Here is a 20,587-nt window from a genome sequence, read left to right as displayed (position 1 = left end):
TCAAATTTTTATTTCATAATTATGCTTTTTTTTTTTTTTTTTTATCTCATAATTATGACTTTGTATGTTAGAATTTTGACTTCCTATCCAATAATGATGACTTATATGTCATAGTTCATAAAAGAAAAAAATCATGCTTTGGTAAATCATAATTATGTCAAAAATAATTGTCATAAAAAGTTCAAATTATAAGATTCTGAGTTTATAATTATGACCAAGTCATATTTATGACTTAATTATAAATTTTTTACTTAAAATATGTTATAATTATGACTTTTTAGGCCATGATTTCTTTGTATCTCATAATTACCCCTTTTCGACTTTTAAGTAATAATTTTGACTTGATTTCATAATTATGGCTTTTATCTCATAATTATGACTTAGTATGTCATAACTATAACTTTTTCAGGTCATAATGTTGACTTTTTATCCCATAATTATGTCAATTTATCTTGTTTTTTTTACTTAGTATTCCACAATTTCTACTTTTTATTAAGTATGACTTTTTATCTCATAATTATGACTTAGCATGTCATAACTATAACTTTTTCAGGTCATAATGTTGACTTTTTATCCCATAATTAGGTCAATTTATCTTGTTTTTATGACTTAGTATTCCACAATTTCTACTTTTTATTATGTATGACTTTTTATCTCATAATTCTGACTTGATTTCATAATTATACTTTTTTTATCTCATAATTATGACTTAATATGTCATAACTATAACTTTTTGTCCCCAACCCATAATTAGGTCAATTTATCTTGTTTTTATGACTTAGTTTTCCATCAATTTGACTTTTTATCTCACAAGTTCAACTTTAAATGATAATTATGACTGAGTATTTCATAATTTAAATTTACATCATTATTATAATCTACCACAGCATGCACTTTTGTCTTCTGTGGCAGAGATGGGCTAGTGAAGAAGGTGAAGTATTAAACACAAGCTGTGTGTGTAATAAAGGTGTGTGTTGTGAGCGTGCCTGAAGCAGCGAGCGCAGAACAGATCTCGGTCACATGTGTGGCAGCGGATGCTGGCGTCCCGGTTACAGATGCAGCACCAGGGCAGCTCTTCATCTTCATCTTCATCACTGTCCTCATCATTACAGCGCTGGATCTGAGAGGCAGAAGCTGGCAGACGCTGGCCTGAGACCTGCGACACACACACACACACACACACACACACTTTATCAGAACTATACAAAACTTGGTGACTTTTATTATAAATGCACTTGCTCTGTAAATACTGCATTGACAAATTTTGCATAGATGAGATCCCTCAAAATACAGTGCCTCTATTATGCTTTTCGGATATGACCTTTCATGTAGTGTGTAATAGGGCTGTTTGTGAATGTAAAAGGTCAAAGGTCAAAGATAAATGGAGTTATTGTCTCCTAAAAGAAAGAAGCAATTCTGAACTGAAACGAGTCGTCACTTCCTGCTGAACTTTGTTTGTGACTTTTATTTCATAATTATGACTTCAGAATTGTGGAATGACTTTATATCCCAATAATTATGACTGGTATATCATAAAGGGTCAAATAAAAAATGATGCTTTGGTAAATCATAATTATGTCATAAAAAGTCAAAATGATAAGATTATAAGTCATAATTATGACTTTTTGACTTTGATAATAATTATGAATTTTTAGGTCATCATTTCGATTCAGTATTTTGACTTTCTATCTGATAATTATGACTAGTATGTCATAAATCATAAAAGTTCATGCTTTGGTAAATCATAATTATGTCAAAAATAATTGTCATAAAAAGTCAACTTTTTGCATAGATGAAATCCCTCAAAATACAGTGCCTCTGTTATGCTTTTCGGATATGACCTTTCATGTAGTGTGTATTAGGGCTGTTAGTGAATGTAAAAGGTCAAAGGTCAAAGATAAATGGAGCTTTTGTCTCCTAAAAGAAAGAAGCGATTCTGAAGATTCTGAAGCGTAGGTTTGAAGCTAATTTGCATAATGCCATCCGATTGGCTGAACAGCGAACAGTGTCTCCTTTGTCTCGCCCTCTGTGAGCAGTCAACCAATCACAGCAGACTGAGCCGCTGAGCTCTGGTGGGATGTTGTGTGTGTGACGTGTGTGTTGTGTGTGTGATGTGTTGTGTGTGTGTGACGTGTGTGTTGTGTGTGCGATATACCGGTCTCCTGCTGGACAGGTCCTTCTCTCGGTTCATTGGGCCGCTGAGCTCTGGTGGGATGTTGTGTGTGTGACGTGTGTGATGTGTGTGTGACGTGTGTGTGTGTGTGTGTGTGTGTGTGTGTGTGACGTGTGTGTGTGATGTACCGGTCTCCTGCTGGACGGGTCCTTCTCTCGGTTCATTGGGCCGCTGAGCTCTGGTGGGATGTTGTGTGTGTGACGTGTGTGATGTGTGTGTGTGTGTGTGTGTGTGTGTGTGTGTGTGTGTGTGTGATGTACCGGTCTCCTGCTGGACAGGTCCTTCTCTCGGTTCATTGGGCCGCTGAGCTCTGGTGGGATGTTGTGTGTGATGTGTGTGTGACGTGTGTGTGTGTGTGTGTGTGTGTGTGTGTGTGTGTGTGTGTGTGTGTGTGTGTGTGTGTGTGTGTGTGACGTGTGTGTGTGATGTACCGGTCTCCTGCTGGACGGGTCCTTCTCTCAGTTCATTGGGCCGCTGAGCTCTGGTGGGATGTTGTGTGTGTGACGTGTGTGATGTGTGTGTGACGTGTGTGTGTGTGACGTGTGTGTGTGTGTGTGTGTGTGTGTGTGTGTGTGTGTGTGTGTGTGTGTGTGTGTGTGTGTGTGTGTGTGTGTGTGTGTGTGTGTGACGTGTGTGTGTGATGTACCGGTCTCCTGCTGGACGGGTCCTTCTCTCGGTTCATTGGGCCGCTGAGCTCTGGTGGGATGTTGTGTGTGTGACGTGTGTGATGTGTGTGTGACGTGTGTGTGTGTGTGTGTGTGTGTGTGTGTGTGTGTGTGATGTACCGGTCTCCTGCTGGACGGGTCCTTCTCTCGGTTCATTGGGCCGCTGAGCTCTGGTGGGATGTTGTGTGTGTGACGTGTGTGATGTGTGTGTGACGTGTGTGTGTGTGACGTGTGTGTGTGTGACGTGTGTGTGTGTGTGTGTGTGTGTGTGTGTGTGTGTGTGTGTGTGTGTGTGTGTGTGTGTGTGTGTGTGACGTGTGTGTGTGTGATGTACCGGTCTCCTGCTGGACGGGTCCTTCTCTCGGTTCATTGGGCCGCTGAGCTCTGGTGGGATGTTGTGTGTGTGACGTGTGTGTTGTGTGTGTGACGTGTGTGTGTGTGTGTGACGTGTGTGTGTGATGTACCGGTCTCCTGCTGGACGGGTCCTTCTCTCGGTTCATTGGGCCGCTGAGCTCTGGTGGGATGTTGTGTGTGTGACGTGTGTGTTGTGTGTGTGACGTGTGTGTGTGTGTGTGACGTGTGTGTGTGATGTACCGGTCTCCTGCTGGACGGGTCCTTCTCTCGGTTCATTGGGCCGCTGAGCTCTGGTGGGATGTTGTGTGTGTGACGTGTGTGTTGTGTGTGTGACGTGTGTGTGTGTGTGTGACGTGTGTGTGTGATGTACCGGTCTCCTGCTGGACGGGTCCTTCTCTCGGTTCATTGGGCCGCTGAGCTCTGGTGGGATGTTGTGTGTGTGACGTGTGTGTTGTGTGTGTGACGTGTGTGTGTGTGTGTGACGTGTGTGTGTGATGTACCGGTCTCCTGCTGGACGGGTCCTTCTCTCGGTTCATTGGGCCGCTGAGCTCTGGTGGGATGTTGTATCCGCTGGCCTCGTCTAGAGTCGCCTCCTCTGATAACTAAACATGTGACACACAAAACACACACACACACACACACACACACACACACACACTCTTCAGATCGAGCTCGAGGATTGAGCGGCCTCTGCTGGTTATTATGGGAAGTGCCACAGTTGGCTGATCTACAGTGTTATTTTAGTTTTATTAATATTTTCAATTGCCGTTTAATTTGATATTTTTAATTTGCGTGTTAAATTTAGTTACATTTTTTGTCATTTCATTATTATTATTATTATTTAAATACTGCTATTTAGGTTATATTTATTTTTATTTCAGTTTTAGTTATTTTTAGTTAATTCTTTAAAATTTTTAATTTTCATTTAGTTTAAGTTTCATCGACAAATATTAGTTTTATTTTATTTCAGCTTTATTTCAATGAACAGAAATGCTTTAAATAGTTTAAGTTGACGCTACACTTCAGTTGTACTACCAGACAAAAGTTCAAACACATCAAATTATTCTGTATCTTTTCCCACAGAATATCAAAATGATAAATATTATAATTATAGAGAAAATTATTTTATTCAGTTTTTTTAAAGCAACTAAGATCATAAAGATACAAATTTTCCAACAAGGATATAAAAAACTACCCTTTTATTAAGATGTAATTAATTACTTAAAGATTAATAGAGTTTATAAAGGTCGTCTGAACTTCAGATCCTAGTTAGAATAACATGGGAATGATGCAGTGAAACGAATAAAAACTCTCTTATATTCCAGCTTCTTCTCGCTCTGAAATAGTGTATCGCAATTCATATATATTTGTCCACAAACTACTGTTCAGGATCAGAGGGACGTTAGGATCAAAAGTTTTATAAAGACGACAGACCTTCTTCATCACTCTGGCGATGGCCTCTTCTTCTGTCTCTTCATCACTGTCAGGCTGCTGGAAATCTGACAGTCTGACTGAACACACACACACACACACACACACACACACACACACACACACACACACACACACACACACACACACACACACACACACACACACACACACACACACACACACACAAACATTGTTGTATTATGCATCTATTTAATGCATCATTCGCAATGCATTCAACTGAGAGAATATTCAGTGGAACTACAGGTTTGATATCCACTTATTAAGACTTGATTGGATTGTGTAAAGTGGTTTCCCCTGTAACGAGAATTCATCAGAAGAGGAAAGTCAAAGGCGGAGAAGGTTGTGAATATGAAATTCAGAATGCACTAATTAATCGTTCACATTAAGACCAAAGCATTGATTTAAATTGGCATGAAATCAAAACTGAACATTCATTTTCATAATGCATGTTACAGGTCATATTGTGAATGATTCATCCATGCATTTTTTTTTTTGTTGTTGTTGTAGCATGATTTACTTTAATAGTTTTTATTTATTTATTGTAATCTTTAATCCAAATGTCATTAACTTCCATGGAACTTGCTATTCCTGCTAAAATCAAGTCCTGTCCTAGTTTTTTTCCCCTCATTTCGCTCAGAAATACATTCCAGTACAGAAGTCGGTCTTGTGTTTCATGCCAACTGATGTTTTTTTGTTACGTAAAATTGCAGTGTTTATTATAAATGATTTATCGGTGCACATCATTATTTATAAACTTCATTGTAATCTTGAATCAGAATAACTTCCTCTCGCAGCATCTCGTCTCTCATTCTCTTCTCTGATGACGAGGGCGGGGCAAGCTGTCACTCACATGAGATCAGCCAATAGCAGACCACAACCATCCAATCAATTCCCCACATACAAAATCAAGCCCCGCCCACATCTGTTCTTGTTTCTCTCGGATTTCCGGCACAACAGGGAAGAAAAGACGAGCGCAACTTCCGTTTCATGCCGACTTTAAGAAAGCAAATACCAACAAATAGAGTTAGTTTGAACCGCGAGAGGCGTCTGCTCTCACCTAAGCTTACGCTACGCCTACATCCCACGTCATGCGTCGGGTCAGAGGTCATGCGTCGGGTCAGAGGTCACTCATCATGCGATGAGTCAGAGCTCACTCGTCATGTGTGGGGTCAGAGGTCACTCGTCATGCATGGGGTCAGAGGTCACTTGTCATGTGTGAGGTCAGAGGTCATGCGTCCGTCAGAGGTCACTCGTCATGCGTCGGGTCAGAGGTCATGCGTCGGGTCAGAGGTCACTCGTCATGCGATGAGCCAGAGCTCACTCGTCATGTGTGGGGTCAGAGGTCACTCGTCATGCATGGGGTCAGAGGTCACTCGTCATGTGTGAGGTCAGAGGTCATGCGTCGGTCAGAGGTCACTCGTCATGCGTGGGGTCAGAGGTCACTCGTCATGCGTCAGGTCAGAGGTCATGCGTGGGGTCAGAGGTCATGCGTGGGGTCAGAGGTCACTAGTCATGCGTGGGGTCAGAGGCCATGCGTGGGGTCAGAGGTTACTCGTCATGCGTGGGGTCAGAGGTCACTCGTCATGCGTCAGGTCCGAGGTCATGCGTGGGGTCAGAGGTCACTCGTCATGCGTGGGGTCAGAGGTCACTCGTCATGCGATGAGTCAGAGCTCACTCGTCATGCGTGGGGCCAGAGGTCACTCGTCATGTGTGAGGTCAGAGGTCATGCGTCGGGTCAGAGGTTACTCGTCATGCGTCGGGTCAGAGGTCACTCGTCATGCGTGGGGTCAGAGGTTACTCGTCATGCGTTGGGTCAGAGGTCACTCGTCACGTGTGGGGTCAGAGGTCACTCGTCATGCGTGGGGTCAGAGGTCACTCGTCATGCGTCAGGTCCGAGGTCATGCGTGGGGTCAGAGGTCACTCGTCATGCGATGAGTCAGAGCTCACTCGTCATGCGATGAGTCAGAGCTCACTCGTCATGTGTGGGGTCAGAGGTCACTCGTCATGTGTGAGGTCAGAGGTCATGCGTCGGGTCAGAGGTTACTCGTCATGCGTCGGGTCAGAGGTCACTCGTCATGCGTGGGGTCAGAGGTCATGCGTGGGGTCAGAGGTCACTCGTCATGCGTGGGGTCAGAGGTTACTCGTCATGCGTGGGGTCAGAGGTCATGCGTGGGGTCAGAGGTCACTCGTCATGCGTCAGGTCAGAGGTCATGCGTCGGGTCAGAGGTCACTCGTCATGCGTGGGGTCAGAGGTCATGCGTCGGGTCAGAGGTTACTTGTCATGCGTCGGGTCAGAGGTCACTCGTCATGCGTCGGGTCAGAGGTCAAGCGTCAGGTCAGAGGTCACTCGTCATGCGTGGGGTCAGAGGTCAAGCGTGGGGTCAGAGGTCACTCTTCCAAACGGAACTAGACTCGCGGACGGCCGTTACAGCCAGTTATTATAGTCATAAATATGGATATTTTTCTTACACAAACGCATGGCTTCGCTTCAGAAGGCCTTTATTAACCCCTGGAGTCGTATGAATTACTTTTATGATGATGGATGCATTTCTTTGGGCTTCAAAATCTCACCCCCCATTCACTCCCATTATAAAGCTTGGAAGAGCCAGGATATTTTTTTATATAACTCCTATTGTGTTCGGCTAAAAGAAGAAAGTCTTTAGGGTGAGTAAATCATGGGCTAATTTTCATTTTTGTGTGACCTATCGCTCTAGAGCATCGCCTCCAGCAGTAAAGCACCTTGTTCTGGGTCGAGTCCCTGCAGAACAGCGAGTCTCATGGCCGTCTCCCGCATCTGCTCCTCGTTGCGCTTGTCTTTCTTCAGCTCCTGCATGGCCTCCTCCATCACGCGGCTTTGCTCCGCCTCCATCTGTTTGACTGACAGCTCGCCGTCATCCACGTTCTCATTCACCCCGCCTCCCTCTTGTTTATTAAGATCGTTTAATGGTTCGTCTGTGACGAAAGAGAGAAAAAGAAAATTACCGTAAGCATGGTAAAATCACTGTCACATGGCTTTGAGATGCCTATTGCTTTATAAACTCTTTAATGTTTAACCAAAATGAGGGCTTAATCTTTTATTTAGTGCCGTAAAACCAATTTCAATGTGCACTATTAAAGCAACATGCATTATTTCCCATAAAACCAAAATTGGGGGATTAAACTTCATAACTGAGAATAAATCATGCATTCAGTCAGACTCGTAAATCTACCCTCTGACGATGGATACTGGTCATCAATAGCAACTTCCTCCGTCATTTGGGCGATCAGATCATTAGTCTGTTCTGTTTGAGTCCTGCTGTCGGGAGGCTGATGAACCTGCACACATTAAACATCCATATAAACACACGTTCTGCTATTTTAAAGTCTCCTACAACAGGTTCACATGCATCCAAGGTCAAAAACACTTTAATTGTCCTCATAATCTGCACTGCAGCTTCAGCTCTTTTCTCTCAGTGTCTGAAACACTTCGATCAAGGTCTCTCTAAGCTCCGCCTCTCTCAGAGCTGCTCTGCTCTGATTGGTCAGAAACCAAACGCTCATTATCATATCTGAATCCCATCTTATTTCAATCAAAGGCTACAGATGCAGGCAATCACTGATGCATGACCTTCAGATTTAATAAATGTACAAATTTAATATTAATATAAACTGGGTAATAATAAATTCTATGACCATAAAACTTTTTAAAGTGCCCCATTATGCTATTTTTAAGACTCCTAGTTTTGTTTTGGAGTCCCTACAACAGGTTCACATGTATTCGAGATCAAAAACACTTTATTGTCCTTATAATCTGCACTGCAGCTTCAGCTCTTTTCTCTCAGTGTCTGAAACGCTTCCATCAAGGATTCAGTCTCTCTAAGCTCCGCCTCTCTCAGAGCTGCTCTGCTCTGATTGGCCAGAAAGCAAACGCTCATCATCATATCTGAATCTCAGCTCTTGACACACAGTGATACGAACGGTAACGATGGCGTGGGTTTTTGAAGTGGAAAACAGCGTCTTCTCGACATGAACAACACGAACCAAACTCTTCCAGTCTCAGATAAACTACAGTGTTTGAGGGCGGGGCTTAGCAGACGCTGTTCAGCCAATCAGGTGGCATTATGCAAATTGCTTCAAACCTAGATAGGTTGAGCAGGAAGTGAGACTGGAATTACTGATGACTCGTTTCAGTTCAGAATCACTTCTTTCTTTTCTGAGACAAAAACTCAATTTATCTTTGATCTTTGACTTTTTATATTCACAAACAGCCCTATTAAACACAACATGAAAAAATATATTCGAAAAAGCATAATAAGGGCACTTGAGGTGAAAGCATATTGTAGTTACAGGCGGTGGGGCTTGCGAGGGCGCAGGTCTTCCTTGTAAAGCCGCCAGACGCTCCTCCATGTCTTTATCTGAAGGCACGGGCTGAACCGGCGCTTTCAGGGCAGCGAGACGAGACTCCAGCTCCTGCTCTGATGGGATGGACTCTGCGTGAGAACAGAGAGACACATCAGAGACAGAATCAAAGTTTAGATTAGGGTCATTCCGTGTCAACTCAACCAGAGGTCCCCGGCCAAACTGTTTGATTCTGATCACTTTTTTCTGGTGAAATAAATACATAAATGAAGGACAAAACCAAAATATTAAATGTCGTGAAACATGAGTAATTCACTGTTAAAATGACAATTTTGAGATTTGGAGCCAAATTACAGGGGTGTAAAAATGACTTTAGAAAGATGGCAGCATCATTATTTTATTTCTAAATAAAGTCTATTAGTGAAATCTGTTGACTTCAGCAATCTTTGTTTCATTATATGCCAACGGTGAGCGTTCAAAAATGGGAAAAAAGCACTTCTTGTGTTTTTAACTCCAAGTTTGCATGCCTGAAACTCCAGAAGTATTAAAGATATCTTAATATCCTTTTAGATTCTAGTTCTTAACAAACTTTTATTTTGAGATCTTCATTTTAAAGGCCCTCGATGGATCAATCACAGAGATATGGAGATCTCAATGCGGCTTCATGAGTAAATTGGTCAATTGTGCACATTTTCAGAAGTCGAAAACCAAATGTGGGTCACTTTACATACAGATGATGCTTTTTTCTTTTAAAGACGAATATCTGAACATCAAATAACGCTGAAACTAGAAATCAACACAATTGCATAGAATATACCTGTCTGAGTGCCATAATTATTCTTTTTCCAAAATTTGCATGCCTGTAACTCAAGAGGTATTAAAGACATCTTAATATCCTTTGAGATTCTAATTCTTAAAGGAGTCATAACCTGCAATTTTCACTTTTCCACGAGAATCAATGTATGTTATGATTGCATAATGATTATACACTGGCCGGGAAGCCGATATTTAAAAGTGAAGCGTTTGTTTACATCAGGGTTTGTAAAATAGCCCATGTGCACGCGCACTCAAATACGAGATTTTGATTTCTGCCCCGTCTTGATGTCAAGACGGGGCAGGATATACCATATATGGACACCGCAGACCTATGCTGCAGGAAGCCCGCCCTGCCCCTCTCCCCCTCATATTAGTTCAGTCGAGAAAGATGCAGAAACGTAGTGCACACCTGAGTTGCTCTGTGGTTGACTGTCAGAATCAACATGTAAATGTGTTTTCTCTACCAAGAACGGACCTAGCTATCAGGGACCAGTGGATTAAATTCATTTTTAATGACGCGGTTCCTTCAACCCTTCCCACTGGCTTATCGTTAGGTGTCTGTGCTGTGCTAAACATTGTACGCCGGAATCCTTCACAAATTTGGGGCAATATCAGGCGAAGTTGGCATCGAAGCTCGGGAAAAGCGCCATTCCAACAATCAGAGACTTGCCTGCAATTGAAAGACAGTGTTTTTATTGCTCTACTGTGTGTAACAAACAGCAGCTAACTGCTAATGCGGCTATTGTATGCTATTGCGTCTGTCACTAGACAAATAAACGAAAGACTCGAGGTGAAGTAATTATTTATGTTCCCTGTAAACGATTTTTGACTGCATTGTAATGATTTCTTAATTCAGAATATGATCAAGATTGCGTAGGTGGATGTGTTCGGGGAATTTGCCAGTTAATAGTAACATTTAAAGCCCCTTAAATGAACGAAATGACTCGAAAAAAGATTTGTTCATTTTGATGAACGAGATCGAACAAGAGAGTCAATTGACACTGGTGGCTGGTGTTGCCAGATTGGGTGTTTTTCCGCTACATATTTAGGCCGGTTTACGGTGTGTTTTAGGTGGGTTTTCGCCTGGAAGGCTTTATAGAAATCTGGCATCTTACTGAACGAAGTTAAACTGAGAGAGCGTGGCGTTCACAGACACCAGAATGAACGAGTTCACAGTAACGTTCATCAGGCAGTAATGCGGTACGTTCAGTTCACGTTCGCCCAAAATATGAACGAGTTCATGAACTATCGTTCAATGAACGCGTTCAGGCACAACACTGGCGGGAGTATTAGCTTCGAGGTAAACATGGGGAATGGCTGCTAACGTTACTTTGCAAAAAACAAATGACTGAGATCATCATGAATTCGGCTATTGTTGTATATTGATTGCCTAACGCTTATACACTGGCCGGGAAGCCGGTCGCGGCCAGGTCGGGTTCATTCACAACTTGCGCCATGATGTCATTTTGGAATGATATGCTAAAGCGTTACCTGCGGCGTCAACCCCCCTCCTTCCTGCAACCAATCAACGCGCCCCTCATTTGCATTATTAAAATGACCGTCCACGACAGCCAAAATATCGCATCAGATCTCGCGAGACAATAATGCCTTCAGAAATAAGGGTCTGAGGAGCTCTGTGTTTATTTTTTTTCCACTTTTCTTTTTTAGAAGGGCCTGAAAGACTATAATACAGCAGTAGGTATCCAAGGTAATACTAGGTTATGACTCCTTTAATAAACTTTTGTTTTGGAATCCTAATTTTTAAGGCTCTGTATGGTATATTATCTATCTATCTATCTATCTATCTATCTATCTATCTATATATATATATATATATATATATATATATATATATATACACACACACACATATATATATATATACACATATACACACACATATACATATATGTATCGTTTATATCATATATATCATATATGTATCTGTTATCGGCTTTCAAATATAAAGAATTATCGGTTATCGTATCGGCGCATTCCTAATTTTAATGTTTATAGTGTGTTTATGTCTTCTAGTGCAATTAGCAGATTAGAGCTGAGCGATAACAAATGTTGATTACATTTTGTGACAAAACAATCAAGCAGATTTTGACAGATCTTACTGGGCTTGGTTTCCTCTTTCAGCTTGTTCAGTCGTTCTGCGATGACCTGGTCCTCTTTACTGAGTCCTCGAGTTGAAACCCGACTCACAGTGTTGTTCTTTCCACCTCCGGGTCGGGGCGGCTGATTCTGCTGAGCTTGTTTGGCTTCGAGAGCAGCAACACGCCTGGAAGACGCCACAGATTTGTGTTATCCCTGTGGCATACAGGGGCATTTCACATATGATACTTAGATACAGATTCATACTTTTTGTAGTTTTCAGGTGGGGACCATTTGCCAGCATCATTCTGGTTGCCTGGACTGTACAAAAAAGACCTGTCAGTTGTGTGTTAGTGTATATACTATAGCAGTGTAAACTGTGTTTGGCTTCCAGACCTTGTTAAGTTTCCATAACACTGTTTGCAGACTTTCTGCTGGCTGTTTCCATATTTTGGCACAACAGCATTGAATGTCAGACACCCAGAGCAGAAAGAATGGCCACAGTTTTTACAACCCAACTGCAAAAACACAAAACCAAGTCAAACACTTTTTGAATTAAGGCATTTAAATTAAAATAAATCGGTATCTATAGGCGCTAACCTCTTTTCTGAAGAGAGTGAACTTTGATGCACAGCAGTAACAACGATTATCCATATTGAGATTCTTCGGGGAATCGCAGAATCATGCTGTAGTGACACTTTAAATGCTCAAGATTATAATAATTAAATGTATTGTATTGTATGACGCTATTTCAGCTGCATTCTCTCCATTGTGTTTCTCTTGAATCAGAGAACGTAAATACAGGAAGCGCTGCGAGAACTGAGACGTGTTGGGAAATGTAGTTTTTATTGCTTGCAGCGATGAGACTTGTAGTGGATTGTAAAAACAATACATGCAGAATAATCCAGAGGCGTATTTATTTAAAAAAACAAAAAAAATTACCTAAAATTACCTCAAAAAGAATTATGAATAAAGCAATCAAAACTCTAAATTTGAAATGTACTCATTTCCCAGCATGCAACATGATAGCTACGCTCTAGCTTGCTCTCATACTATCACAAGATTTATACTGCACAACAATGTGGGTGAAAAAATAAAGTCACTATTAAGATATATAAAAAACACAAATACATATATTTATTTTAAAAAAACAGGCGGTTATTATGTCGATTTAACCGCGTGTGGTCACGTGATCGGTTCGTCCAATCAGGATCTCTTTGGCGCGCTTCCGGTTTTTGTTCAAATGTCTTTTGCTCCTTCAACTCGAACAGACCAGACAAGAGCGAGCGATTTATGAAATAATACCATATTTGTATACCTCTACTATACAGCGACGGTTGTTTTGACGAAGAAAAGAATATAAAGGAGATTTCTGCTGTGTAAATGTAAGTTATATTTGTTTTATCCACTTAACAGACAGTATAAACATGGAGAACAGGGGAAACGGTAACGTTAGAGAAACACAGAAATGTGTTTTTTTTCCCTGCTGTTTGTTACTTTTAATGTATTTTCCATAATTTACTGCTTTTCTTCTTTAAGAGCTTGAATATGTGGGGCATACATTGGTTTTTAGATCATGGTAGAGTAACTTACCTTTGAAAAAGAGATTTCTCCATCATTTACTCACCCTCATGTTATTCTAAACCTGTATGAGTTTCATTCTTCTGTTGAACACAAAAGAAGATATTTTAAAGAGTGTTTGTAATCAATCAGTTGACGGACCTCATTGACTCCCATAGTATTTTTTCCCCCTACTATGGAAGTCAATGGGGTCCATCAACTGTCTGGTTATCCACATTCTTTAAAACATCATCTTTTGTGTTCAACAGAAGAAAGAAACTCATAGAGGTTTAGAATAACATGAGGGAGAGTAACTAATGACAGAACTTTTTTTTTTTAATATTTTTGGGTGAACTGACCCTTTAAATGCCATAGTATATGAATATGGTAACCACTCAGTATCATAAGTGCCATCTGTTTTTTCACTTCTAGATCGGATCCCCAGCCATGGCAGAGTGTGATGTGGAATGGGAATTATGTAAAGAAAACATCCAGCCTTTGAGACAAGGCCGTACCATCTCGGCCCTGCACCAGGCCCTGTGTCAGCAGCAGGAGGGGAACCACACGGCCCTCAACCAGAAGAGGCAGTGAGTGGGGTTTTCAATCAAACTAAAAGCATGTTCTAGAACAATTCAGTAATGTTACCTTTCTTCTTTTTTAGAGCGTTTGAGTCTGAGCTGCGGATGTATGATGGCGACGACCCTCTCGATGTTTGGGTCAGGTATGACAGCAGATGCATGTTTACTTTTGATATGCAAATCGCAGTTAATCATGTTTTCTTCAGGGTTTTCTTCAAGTACAAGGTGCTTAAAGTGCTTGAATTTGACTTTTTAAAAATGTAAGTCCTGGAAAACCTTTGAAAACAGCCATATTTATGAAAAGGTGCTTGAATTATTGAAAGTATATGTGAAATTAGTGTTTAATTTTATCGAAATCGCAAAATGCAGCTCGTGTGATATAGAGCCATTTTGCCTGGCTATGAGTGGATATTTCTCATATACGGTAAATATTCAAGTATATGTTAGCTTTCATTATTCAGTTCAATCGTATATTCATGAAGTGTATTTGTAAATTATTGTCATAGTATCCTTTCAATGGTTAAAGTTACTACAGTCCTTCGGATGAGACCCGTCCTTCGGATGAGACGTTAAACCGAGGTCCTGACTCTCTGTGGTCATTAAAAATCCCAGGATGTCCTTCGAAAAAGAGTAGGGGTGTAACCCCGGCATCCTGGCCAAATTTGCCCCTTGGCCCCTGCCCATCATGGCCTCCTAATCATCCCCATATACTGATTGGCTTCTTCACTGTCTCCTCTCCACCAGTAAACTGGTGTGTGGTGGGCGTTCTGGCGCAATATGGCTGCCGTCGCATCATCCAAGTGGATGCTGCACATTGGTGGTGGTTGAGGAGATTCCCCCATCTATGTAAAGCGCTTTGAGGTCTCAGAAAAAGCGCTATATAAATGTAACGAATTATTATTATTATTATTACAGTCATTGCATGTGCTGCACTTTATTTGTACCATTTTGTTTTATTAGTTTACTTTTATCTATTTACCTTTTTTTAGAAGTTGAAAGATAATAAAGATATTGTTTGATAAGTGAGATCTCAGATTGTAGTTCTTGAAAACCAAAAAAGCAGTGCTTTAAAAGTCCTGGATCTGTACGAACTCTATTTCTTATTTTTTCTGCAGGTACATAAAATGGACAAAGCAGACGTTCCCACAGGGTGGAAAGGAGAGTAATTTATCAGTGCTTCTTGAAAGAGCGGTCATGCTCTTCACAGCCGACAACAAATACCACAATGACGTTCGCTACGTTGAACTCTGGATCGAATTTGTGAGTGACAGACCTCACATTTAGCATTCAGATTGCATCAGTATAGTGGTTTTTAACTCGTTTGTTTCCATTTGCTTGCAGGCAGAGGGTTGTTCGGACCCGATGGACGTCTTCCGCTACATGCAAGCTCAAGGAATCGGAACCATGCAAGCCGCTCTCTACATCGCCTGGTCCGAGGAGCACGAGAAGAGAGGGAATTTAAAGATGGCTGACAGGGTTTTTCAGGATGGTGTCAAGTGTGGAGCAGAACCTGTAGATAAACTACATGCGTTTCACAGGTCTGGAAACTTCCAGTCTATTCATCTCTGTCTGTCCTAAAATTAATTCAAAATAATAATAATAATAATAATATGTTTATTTTATATAATACAAGGTCGCTTTACAATAAAGTTCAAATAAACATGACATATAAACGATACAAATAAACTGAGATAGATAACATAAAATTAATTCTTTAAAGCCTAATGTATTATATTTGATGCATTAAGTTCTAAGGTCTGATTGATAGCTTACACTTTTTTAGAAAATAAAAGGCTTTTAGTGTAATTATAAAAAACATCCACCTTCAGCTTGCAGGGTTTATGCTGTGAAATTAATGATTTTTATTAAATAACCATCAGAATAACCTTTTATATTGTTAGTAATATTTTTTTAAGATATAAACACTTACTGAACTGAAGCAACTCAGGTTTACTTGATTATCTATAAATATATATATATATATTTTTTTAGAAAAATGTTCAAATGTGAGTCTCAAATATGATCATCAGGCTTTTGGGGAAGGTCAACAATGACTCACTCATCATTGTATTGCATTGCATTATATGTTTTAAAACTAGAGATTTGATCATATAACTAAGCATTTAAATTAGGGCTGTCAAACGATTAATCGTGATTAATCGCATCCAAAATAAAAGTTTGTGTTTACATAATATATGTGTGTGTACGGTGTATAATTATTTTCTATATATAAATACACACACATGCATGTATATATTTAAGAAATATTTGCATGTATATACTGTGTATATATATTTATATTATATATAATTTATATTATATATAAATATTTTATATATAAATAACATTTAAAAAAAAATATATATATGCATGTGTGTATTTATATATAGAAAATAATTATACTCCATACACACACACATATATTATGTAAACACAAACTTTTATTTTGGATGCGATTAATCGTTTGACAGCCCTAATTTAAATATCATCTTACGGAGACATTATTGGCAGATTTAGTGATGACTGATATTTAAATATAATTTTATGTCAGTATCTGCTATAAAGATCTCATTGATTTACATTACAAGCATCTGAATTTCATTTTACTTTTTGTCCATAAATATATGCATCAAATTGCATATTTTTGCTCAGTTTGTGCCTCTGAATAAAACTCAGCTGCTTTTCTCGCCATATTCGCACAATATCAATCATAATATATGAGCCATAAAAACCTGCCGTATTAAATAAGATGCAAAAAAAAAAACCTTTTTTTTTTCAAGATTTTTTTCTGAAGGTTGAACCAACTATTCCATTATTAAAAGAATAAAATTAACACTTAGAAGGATTAAATCAGTGCATGTTATTCTAAACATAAAGGCACTTTTCTACATCTAATAAAGTCCTCTCTGATAAAATAAAGTCTTGGTCTGCATTCGTTCTAGTTGATTATATTGTTTCAATCTGAAATCATGTAATAATGGAAGTAAAAAGGGCTGCAAATGTTGACTGCAGTGTTTCGAACGTCACTCTGTGACAATGAAGTGTCCACTAGCCTCCTTCCCTTCACCTCTGTACAGAGAAAATGTCAAAATGATTTCAGTTCACATGGATGCGCGGAAACGACTTAATATTCTGTATTATGCAGGCCGGACAAGTAATTTGGCGATGTCGCGCCTGCGCACATATATATTCAAACACGCATACCTATAGACTAAACACGTAATACGCATGTGCACGCCGTCAGCGCTTTCACAGATGCACGTTTTTGAAGTTTACACTGAGATTACACGTTTTTCAACTCTGAACTTTGGAACCGGTTTCAAGGTTTGCGTTCTCGAGCACCAAACATTGTTGTCGTGCAAACGAACGGCCAGAACACATTAAAACTTTTCTGTTTTCAGTTAAAACTGTGTCGTGTAAGCGGCCCCTAAGTTAATAACTAATGATCTTTGCAACGGAAGTGAATCAATCAACTTTAGCTCACGCCTCATAATGAAATGTGTTGGTCTCCAGAGCGTTGCAGGCACGAGTGTGCAGACAGATGATGTCATCCATGACAGCTCAACAAAGAGATGATGATGATGATGATGATGATGATGATGATGAAGAGCCTCAGCGAGCGTCACTGGCTGAGCTCAAAGCCAAAGGGAAGAAAAAGGCCGTCGTTCCCATCAACAGAGTGAACGCATCTGCCGGATGTGAGTATACACACATTTAAACGTGTTGTGAATGTGCTGTGTATAAATACAGGTGTGAACGACACACTCTGTGCTCTGACACACAGATGCCCGTGGGCTCCAGTTTAAACAGCCGTTGGGCCCCAGACACAACAGTCGCCCTGTGATATTTGATGAGAATAAAGCTCCTGAATCTGTGCCGCAAGAGCCCAAGTTTGAGATCTGGACGGCGCCACCTACTGCCAGAGCCAAAGAGAACGAACAGAAACCTGAGAAGTGGTCCAATGTGAAGGTGCGAGTCTGTGTTGAGCGTTACCCGTTTAACCAGTTACCTGACTGGTGTCAGTTTTGTGTCTGGAGGCTGTTATCTGATAGAGCAGTGTTGATCGTGTTTGTTTTTTTTGTTCCAGTTGCCCCTGAAGTCCAGATCGGGCCTCAGTGTCGCGGTTCCGCCTCCTAAACCCAGTTTCCAGCCGTTTGTGGAAGAGGACGACCGGCCTCCCGCTGTGTGAGTGTGATTGGAGGATTTGATGATTAACTCGCAGCGCATGGCAGATTTCCCTCAAGCCTTTGTGCTCCTTCATAATAACATTTGTTCTTTTAGGCTGTGTAATAACATGGAGTAATGCAGGGGTTTGACAGTGCAAAAAAAAAAAAAGTTAATAAAAGATGTGATCAAAATATATAAAAATTAAGATTTAAGATTAAAATACAAATTTGATTAAAATAAATGCATCTTACAGTATTATGAGTAGGAAAAAACACAACGTAATTAAATATTTTAGACATTTATAATCTTAAATTATAAGATAAATAGATGCTTTATACAGTTTAGGATGAGGACGATCATATTTTGGGTCCATGGTATCATTTTATGTACTATTTAGTTTGCATCACTAATGTACTTTTAGCATTTTTTTTATAATTTTTTATTTTTGCATTTCATTGTCAAACTTTTAGTATTTTTTTTTTGCTGTGTTTTTAGTCATTTTTACTAGCAACTAGCATTTTTTTTTTTTTTTTTTTTTTTTTTAAGATGCCTTTAGCTTTTATTAATGTTTCTTTAGTATTTGTACAAATCGGCATGAAATCAAAACGGACCGTATTTACTTTTACGAAACGCCCACTTTTCTATATCCAATCAATTCCTGGTGAGAAAAACAAGCCACGCCCTCTATTTTTCACATTCAATATCTGGTTTTAGTCTGGATATACGTCACGATACTGACGTAAAGTGGGTCACAACTTTCCGGTTCATGCACACCTTAAATTAAATGAAAATTTTAAATGTTGCCCTAAAATAATCTTATTTCACGTTACAAACATTTTTTAATGGTTTTAGTTGTGGATGGCGATAATAGCTCTGACCGACCTGCACATGCAGAGAAAGTACAATAGTACCTTTTGATTTCATGTTGACTTTAAATGACCACTATGCATCGGTCTTGTTCTTCTGAAACTGATGTGCACTCATGTGTTTGCATGTTTATGATCTCCATGCACTCACCTCATTTTTCCCGCTCCAGAACTCCGTGTAAGATCAACCCTGCGGTGAACTCGGTGCTGTCGGCGAGGAAGCCCTGCAGACTGGAGCAGACGCCGCTGAAGATGCTGCAGGAGCGACAGCAGCTCATGCAGACGCAGACTCAGGAGGACGGGAAGAGCCGAGAACAGAGCATGTACTGCAGAGATCTGATCTACAGCGGAGCCACAGAGTTCTGCTTCGAGGAGCTGCGGGCCGAGCGCTACTGGCAGAAACACGCTCGCAAACTACACACCAACAGCCCTGAGGATTCCAGCACAGACTGAAGACCAAACCTGCTATAATACAAACTGAGACCTATAGGTTGTGTTTGAATATGCAGCGAGCTTTCTATCTAGACAGCAGTGTTAGATGTTTTTAAACTCGCCGACGACACCTAAAAATGCTGTAGAGCTGCTCACAACAAGTATCTGTGTAGGTGTGTTTGTGTATAATTGTTCCTGTGTTCTTGTACATAATTTTTGTATTTTTTTGTATATACATACTTTTTGTAACGCAACAGTATTTTTTTTATTTTTTATATTGCAAGTAGAGTTACCGACTTCGGTACTTTTCTGTACTGAAATATAAAAATATGATGATACCAGCATTTCCCTCTAGCATTTTGCGCGCTGTTGAACGGATTCTTTAACACCTCTGATTGGCCGTTGTGTTCACGCACAAAACATATGTCTCTGATTGGCCAATGTGTTGATGAGCTCATATATGTCTGTGATTGGCTACAATGATATCTTTGACTCTCTTCATCGAGCGCTTGCACAGATACACACAGGAGCGTTTAAAAGCAGGCGTCCATCAGTGGATCCCTAATATATATCCGCTGATACACGCCGCTTTCAAACGCTCCCGTGTATCTCTGTAAGCGCTCGATGAAGAGCAACATGTTTTTGAAGCGTTGATCATTGTAGCCAATAAGAGACATCTATGTTGAGCGCGTGAACACAATAGCCAATCAGAGGGGTTTAAGAATCCGTTCAACAGCGCAGGGAAATGCTGGTTTCGTCACATTTGTACAATTTCAGTTGGCAACTCTAATTGCAAGAGTAGCATTTATTATATTGTCATTGCTTGTAGATGTGGTAATTGATGCTTCAATAAATGCAACTGATTCCATAACATAAAATTGCTCTTGTACTTTGACTTCAGGAACTGCATTTGTACTTTCTTTATAGTGCTGTCGCACAACACTAGCTGCAAAGTTTCCTTGGAAGACGATAAAGGGATTGAATGTAATTGCAGTGTTTCAGTGCATATCCAGACAATGCAAAGAGAAACATATAATAGTGAATCTCTAAATGCTGCAGGGCGAGTTACACTGCAGTATTAAGATT

The 20,587-nt window shown here is 40.2% G+C and overlaps 2 protein-coding genes across 3 annotated transcripts in view; one reads left to right on the top strand and one right to left on the bottom strand.

Moving 5' to 3' along the window:
• Nucleotides 1–12,697, bottom strand: part of zfyve19 (zinc finger, FYVE domain containing 19) — a 14,845-nt gene extending 2,148 nt beyond the window's left edge. Inside the window, exons 1-11 of one of the 2 annotated variants that reach the window (XR_013819342.1) lie at nt 12,499–12,697; nt 12,295–12,416; nt 12,166–12,219; nt 11,922–12,085; nt 8,974–9,116; nt 7,857–7,962; nt 7,387–7,599; nt 4,627–4,703; nt 3,693–3,794; nt 540–1,156; nt 44–394 (exon numbers count right to left, since the gene is read on the bottom strand). Coding sequence is in view for 1 of the 2 variants with exons in the window: in XM_079852566.1 (XP_079708692.1) it covers nt 987–1,156; nt 3,693–3,794; nt 4,627–4,703; nt 7,387–7,599; nt 7,857–7,962; nt 8,974–9,116; nt 11,922–12,085; nt 12,166–12,219; nt 12,295–12,416; nt 12,499–12,552 (1,205 nt within the window). In the remaining variant the exon portion in view is untranslated. Of the gene's footprint in view, nt 1–43; nt 395–539; nt 1,157–3,692; nt 3,795–4,626; nt 4,704–7,386; nt 7,600–7,856; nt 7,963–8,973; nt 9,117–11,921; nt 12,086–12,165; nt 12,220–12,294; nt 12,417–12,498 lie in introns of those variants that run through there. The other variant, XM_079852566.1, reaches the window with a different exon arrangement.
• Nucleotides 12,698–13,117: 420 nt separating this feature from the next.
• bub1bb (BUB1 mitotic checkpoint serine/threonine kinase Bb) lies at nt 13,118–20,375 on the top strand. The gene is made up of 9 exons (XM_079853573.1): nt 13,118–13,283; nt 13,891–14,045; nt 14,120–14,179; nt 15,152–15,296; nt 15,378–15,574; nt 17,550–17,734; nt 17,821–18,005; nt 18,124–18,221; nt 19,240–20,375. The coding sequence occupies exons 2-9, from the start codon at nt 13,906–13,908 to the stop codon at nt 19,520–19,522; spliced, it is 1,293 nt and encodes a 430-aa protein (XP_079709699.1). The 5' UTR covers nt 13,118–13,283; nt 13,891–13,905; the 3' UTR covers nt 19,523–20,375.
• The last annotated feature ends 212 nt before the right edge of the window (nt 20,376–20,587 follow it).

This window comes from Squalius cephalus (genome assembly GCF_949319135.1).
Source record: "Squalius cephalus genome assembly, chromosome: 20".
NCBI lineage: Eukaryota > Metazoa > Chordata > Actinopteri > Cypriniformes > Leuciscidae > Squalius > Squalius cephalus.
This window is presented reverse-complemented; position numbering and strand designations above follow the sequence as displayed.